This window comes from Lactuca serriola, chromosome 9, assembly GCF_051521515.1.
Source record: "Lactuca serriola cultivar US96UC23 chromosome 9, Lser_US96UC23_V15, whole genome shotgun sequence".
Taxonomy (NCBI): Eukaryota; Viridiplantae; Streptophyta; class Magnoliopsida; order Asterales; family Asteraceae; genus Lactuca; species Lactuca serriola.
The window spans coordinates 34,643,019-34,650,025 of record NC_136416.1 but is presented as its reverse complement, the minus strand read 5'-3'; the positions used below and the strand labels follow the sequence as shown (position 1 = coordinate 34,650,025).

The window sequence follows — 7,007 nt, the reverse complement described above, 5'->3', positions numbered from 1 at the left end:
GTGGCACTTTGATTAATCTTCATGATTGATTACATTGCAACTTTTATATAATAATATTAATTGCTTATAATTATGTGTTCTTGGTGAATCTTCATGATTTGAAGGAAATTTGTAGATTAAATTACAGTTGTGTTTTTTTGAAATTGAATGTTAAAATGGCAAACAACCACATCATGTTTTGTTAAAAATAGGGTTTAATGTAACAAGATATCAATTTCCGACTGTTCCAAACAACCATGTTCTATTAAAAAAATAGGGTTTTATCAATTTCCGACTGTTCAACAACTTACCAAACAACCACGTATCTTTCAAGTCTTTGAATCATTCAGCCTCTACCAAACAACCATGTTCTGTTAAAAAATAGGGTTTAATGTAACAAGATATCAATTTCCGATTGTTCGCTACAGTTTGACCGGCAGACCAAGAGGTGACAAATGTCACATCAGTTTCAATGCCAGCAGGTCGTAGTGTTAAACACTTGTCAATCAGTATGGTTATTACCACATCACATTTTAAGCTTAATTAACCTCCGTTTCTTGTGTTTCAAATTTGATGAATATTGTTTAAAATATTTTTTTTGGAATTTAAAGTTAGAATATATTCAAAATGGATTCTGTTGCGAAAAAACAAATCAGGAGTCTGGACTCAAACTAGGCCCAAGGGGGAGAAGGATTTTTAGGAGTGCTCAATTTTTCAAAATATTAAACATTGGAAAACCAGTAAACAATCAATTTTTTATTCTGTTAAGTTAAATTAAATTATCAATTTTCTTGAACACACCCCTAGTGTGACCCAAGTTAAGTATAAAGAACATACCTTCGAACTTTATCACAGATTAATTTGTAAACAGTAAATAGGAATATTGATTAGAATTTTCCCAAGTTGTGGCCTAAAGTCCTCATAAGAATGTGCTACTTTGATTCTTTGAAGGCAACTTCAAATCACATACAGCAATTCATTTGGGATCAAAGGAAAATTCACGAATTCAAGGTGCTATTTCAATACCAGAAACATTATCCACCATAACAGTTTAACAAAAATCTCATTACCAATAATCTACCAACAATATCAAAACTTGATAAGAAAACATACGATGAACATAACATTGTATAAAGAAATAGAAGAGTTAATCGAAGAGTGAGAAACCCATGTCATCATCACTCTCCTCCTTCTCTTCCTTCTTCTCCTCAGCAGCAGGTGCTTCAGCAGCTGCTGCACCTCCAGCTGGTGCTGATGATGCTGCTGCAGCACCACCACCAAAAGAGCCACCACCACCACCACCACCAATGATCACCTGCACAGAAGAGGCTCCAAATATTATATGTAGAACAGTTTTTTGGTGTTTGAAAAAAGACTAAATCCAAAAACTAGCAATTTACTTTTGTTTATTTTTTCATTCCAGCATCTTACTTTTAAATGATCTCAATTATAGATTTATATCATTATTATTTCAAATGTTTCCGTTTTAGAGGACTGGATATTTATTAAATCCACCCATTATAGCATTAAATATTGCTTTCTACATTGCTATTAGTAAATAGATTTTTCAAAGTACAATCTTGTAATAAGAAAGAAATAAAAGCAGAATGCTGATAATAAAGTATATTGCTTTTTAACCTCACAAAATAAATGGTCTACTACTACTTACTCTAAGTTTCAGGTTTGATGATTATTCAATTTATCGGTTTTGGTTAGAACTTTTTTCTAAAAAATCTGATATTTAAAACCAAAAAATCAAGGAAAAAATGTAAACAGAATTACAGATGCTCAAATATTTTGATTTCATGTTCAAACTTGTTTACCAAAATCAGACAAGAACTACGAATAGCTGCAACAGAAATCACTCGGATTAAATCAAAATGCATAATAAATTGTGCACAGTGATTGTCGTCTACTATGTCAGAGTTAGATCTAGCGAAATAAGATACACAAAGATAATAGATATGTTTAATTCTAACATTTAAATCAAATGTACAAAGCAAATTCACCATGATTAAGGACTAATAAACGATTTACCATCAATCAACCAACAGCGACATTCAAAGTCGAAATAGAGACAAACAGATATGAACAGATCAAAGCGTAATTATACCTGAAAAACAGCAGAATCGGGGAGGACGTAGCTGAAAGAAGACTGGATACCACCGGAAGAGTCGCAAGAATAAGCGGCCTGAACAAGAGACCTCTGAAGAGCGTAGGTAGAGTCGGCGGAGCCTTCAAGGTCTCCCTTTAGCTGCTTGGCAGTCCATTTGCCGCCGGAGGATTTGCAGACGAATGTGAAAACTCCCATTTTCCGGTGCTTCTTCGTTGAAATCACAATCAGCGGCGGTATGTATAATTCGTGAGAGGGGGGTCATGGTGCTATTTTTCGCTTTATATAGGTGTGTGCTTAAAGAGAAGCAAAACCCTAACTAGCATCTAAAAGACAATTTTGTCCCTAGGGTTAACACCCTCGTGGCCTCGTAATATTGGTTCAAGATCCATAATCATCCTTTGATCTTACTTTATTTTTGTTATTATATTCTATTTATAAATAAAATAACTGGTCTAACGACAACTTTATTTTACATTTGTTCTGACTCATTATGTTACTAGTGATTGATCATACTTATGTAGTTCATATAGTTCATAAGTGCATTTATATTTAGAGTTTACTATCTTTGATTCAATCATCCATTGTCTTATATAAAGGATTATATAAAGGGTTTTCATGTATTTTTGTATCACACATTCACATTGTCTGATGAATCTTTGCATGATCATTAACCTGAGCTAATTTGTCTTATAACTGTTAGGGTGCAAAGTCATGCTTTGATGTAATGTTTTAGGCTTTTCTCTTTGTATGTGTAAATGGGTTGAGTTTTTCTTATAAATAGGAAGTGAGTGACTCCTATTATGTAAGAGTCCATTTTTGGAGTGTTAAACTAGAGAGAGAAATTGTATACAGACTCATTTGTATATTCTTTCTAGATCTAATAAGAGCTAACAAAGATTTATTTACTCCATGTGTTCTTGATTTGTATGATGAATCACTAGATCTTTCCTAATTCCGCACATGCCATCAGAATCAACACCACTACAATTGGTATCAGAGCGGGTGTTCTTGATTTCATCAAGAATTGATCCTTGATGGTGATTTTGATTTAGTGATTCAATTTTTAATCATGGATCTTCGTGATTAGAGAGTGTTGTGTATTCTAGAAGTCGATTTTTCCCTTGATTTGATCCATAATTCGACTTTCTCTCTCTAAAATACTTGTTTGTGTTATTTTCTCTCTCTAGAAAACCCATTCAAAATCACTTTCTCTCTCTAGAATTCTTCAAGTTTTTGTGATCATGGTGAATTTGCCTTACAATTCTTGGATTATGATCATTGAAGGTATCAAATACAAAGTCAATAAAGATCAATATTATGGGTTTGTGTTAAACAAGAAGATATATTGGGGAACTATGGTTTCTTATGGAGGATTGAAGGATGATCATGGAAGCTTGATATTTCAACCACTTTGTGAGATCAAATGGTTGGCTGATATTACATGTTCCATATTATCACGTAGTAGTGATAAGAGAGGAGAAGAAAAATATTTGTTCGATAAGAAATATGTTTCTCTTATTGAAGACCCAAATGATCTTCGTGCTCTTAAGGTAGTTGAAGTTCTTGACAATGGAGTTCAATGTGATGTTCTTGATGTTCAAGAAAAAGGAGTTCAAGTTGATTTTCAATATGAAAAAGTTTTTTGCTCGATTGGAGTTCAAACCGATGATATTTTGTGTTCTTGTGATTCGTTTCAAGGAATGATTCATTATCGGAAGTCGGCGATCCAAGAAAATCACAAATATCAAACTCCGAAAGATTTGATTCAAATTCACAAAGTTGATGTTGTGAAAAGTGGGTTTGTTCATGAAGTCAAGTCTTCAAGATGCAAAAAGATGAGAAAGAAAAAGAAGAAGAAGATGAATCGGAAGAATAAGCGGGTTTACTCACAAAAATCGTCATATGTTGTGAAGCCAAAATCCGTAAAGCAAATTTGGGTTCCAAAGCAACAATCTCCAAAGGTTGAATTGAATTTGAAGTCAAAACCCAAAAGTGTTGGTGGTTCTTTTGAAGATGTTCTTGGATCGTTGAAGAACACGAAGAACCCGAATAACGAGTTGTACATCTCGCATAATGGGTGGTACAATGTTCAAATTGGAGATTTTCTCATTCCAACAAAAGAACCAAGATCTTCTAAATTTGATTCGTTCGTTGAAAACGGAACTCGATTCGACAAAAAGGTATCTCAAATTCTCAAATGGATTCCAAAACGTCCATGATTTCGATTCGTGCTTTGCATTTTTCAATTTTTGATCGTTTTGACTCAATTGGACCGAATTCGTTTCAAATCCTTTTGAAGATCCAATTACAATTTCTTTTGATCAAACTTCATTTCTCAAAATCACGTATGTCACTGTTCATAATTGATTCAAGCCCAACTAAACATATTGAATCTGTTACTGTTCATCAATCCACATATTTTTTTAAGCCCAAAATTGTTTGCATGTTACTATTCATTGATCAAGGAGTCCAATCGATCATTTAAAAGATCTGATCTATATGAGTAAATCCAAAAAGAAGTGTGATTCTTTAATAATAATGTTTGTTCGTCAGTTGACATATACATATGCAAAACTCACTTGTACCTTCAACTCATCTATTACGACTGATCCTAAATCTCAAATCTCGTTATCTCATTTATTTTTTCTGGTTAATCGGTCAAATGAGATTCGTATGTTGATCGAAATCATTTTGGAGGTTTGGTTTGATTTTGAATAAGAATCATATTCGGATTGAAGAGCATTAGAACACAGTTGGTTTAAACTGACTTTTTAGAGTCAAAATCGATGTTCTTAACTGAAATCGATTGAAAATCTGAAACCGCATTCAATTTTTCCTTGAGTTCTTGAGTCGCGTTTTATTCTCATCACTCTAAACGATCGATGAGTTTTGATTTTTGTGATTTTCTTGTGAATCGGTTATGAGTTCTTCAATTTCATACCGATGAGGATCAAATTTTGACTTTGAATGACGATGACTGGTTTTGTGCTAATGTCGATGTTATTTTTTGAGAAAACGATCGATGTTAGTATATTGAGGATTGATTTGTAGTCAATTGTGAATTAAAGGATCGATTATGCAAAGTATAAAGATTGAATGCGAAGGTATGTTGATCGATGGTTGATAAATCGACTATGTATCTGATTGATTTTGAATCAATAGTTTTGGAATGAAGTGAATGGATTTGAATTTCGTGAATCAATATGACGATTTCGTTTTTGATGGGAATATGAAAATGAAGGCTGAACGAAGTGTGTTGTTGATTCGATTTTGAGTCCTTACAATGAAAACAAAGGAAATATGATGAAATCGGTAACTGATAACGAAAGGAACGAACTGGGTGATGTCGAAAATTGACGATTACAAAATTTGGAGTCTGGTTTAGATTTTTAATTTCGATTGTTGATGCGAATGTTTTTTATTACAAAATTTGGATTCGCATTTGTGTGATTATGAGTCTGGATTCGATTTTGGAATCGGTTGGTGAATCGAATCGACTTGGAAGATGATGGTCGCAAGTTTAATTTTTGTACTAGAAGTCGATTGGGTTAATGTTCGCATATGGGTTTACATATGAATTTTTGATTTCGCAAGCTTGGAGTTCAAGAACTAAATTGTGTTCGCATCTGGGATGAAAAAAATTTGGTTCGCATCTATGACTTATGTTTGATGGGTTCGCATTCATGTGACTGCATTTTGCATTTGGTGTTTAGTTCGCATTTGGAGTCAAAATGCGAAGATATCTAATTCATTATTCGCATTTGCTGAGATAAAGATGCGAAAATTGATTGTGTGTAAGATGCGAAGTGTGCGAAGAATGAAATATGCGAATTTGAAACATGAGAAGAAGTCTTTTACAGTATAACTTGAATTGGGGAAGAAGAAAGCAAAGAGTTTCAGTTTGCACCCCTGATCTTTTCACGAAATGACAAAATTGACCCAACTTCGCATATGGGTAATAAAAGCTGAGAAATTGCAACATTTTCAGTTCTGGTCCTTGCAGTTTGTGCGAGTTAACGCTTTATGCCCGGTTTCGCAAATGGGCTAGAGTTTCGCATATTTGACTGTTTTAGGCGCAAAGGGTCCCTGCAAGTTTCAGAAAGTGATAATATCTACCCGGATTTTGAAAAATCTTGCAACTTTCACCCAAAAAGTCAAAATTTTTCATAAATTGAAAATTTTTGTGGTTTTTTCGTGATTGTTTTTCCGTGCAAGATTTTTGGTGATTCATTTTTGGTACACATCAAGGGGGAGTATTGTGAAGACTATTCCTCGGGCGCTTCTCATCCTTAGTGGGTTTTATAATCATTTTTTGATTATAAAAAGGGGGAGAATGATGGGTATTCGAAGCTTCTCGGGTTTGTCGAATATTCATTTGCGGATTTGAAGACCGGTGTTACTTCGAGGGGGAGTTTGGTCTTGATCGCGCTAGCTCGTTGGAGATTAAAGTCGGACATCCCATCCTAACTTTGAGGAGGAGAATTTTAGGGTGCAAAGTCATGATTGGATGTAATGTTTTAGGTTTTCCTCTTTGTATGTGTAAATGGGTTGAGTCTTTTCCTATAAATAGGAAGTGAGTGATTCCCATTATGTAAGAGTCCATTTTTGGAGTGTTAGACTAGAGAGAGAGATTGTATACAAACCCATTTGTATATTCTTTCTAGATCTAATAAGAGCTTACAAAGATTTATTTACTCCATGTGTTCTTGATTTGTATGATGAATCACTAGATCTTTCCTAATTCCGCACATGCCATCAGAATCAACACCACTACAACAACACGATATCAGCACTTTGCTCGAAGTTGGAAGCATTATACTCTATGTTTGTCGTTTTATTTTCTCTAATTGTGAAGTAAGGCTTTCTTGATACTCCTTGACTTTGTCTACTTTTTTCCATTTGGTATTACTTT

General features: G+C 34.0%; 1 protein-coding gene across 1 annotated transcript; it reads right to left on the bottom strand.

Annotated features, from left to right (window-relative positions):
- Nucleotides 1-976: 976 nt before the first annotated feature.
- LOC145073692 (large ribosomal subunit protein P3z-like) lies at nt 977-2,370 on the bottom strand. The gene is made up of 2 exons (XM_079020206.1): nt 2,093-2,370; nt 977-1,294 (listed from the first exon to the last, which is right to left on the bottom strand). The coding sequence occupies exons 1-2, from the start codon at nt 2,288-2,290 to the stop codon at nt 1,127-1,129; spliced, it is 366 nt and encodes a 121-aa protein (XP_078876332.1). The 5' UTR covers nt 2,291-2,370; the 3' UTR covers nt 977-1,126.
- Nucleotides 2,371-7,007: the final 4,637 nt, after the last annotated feature.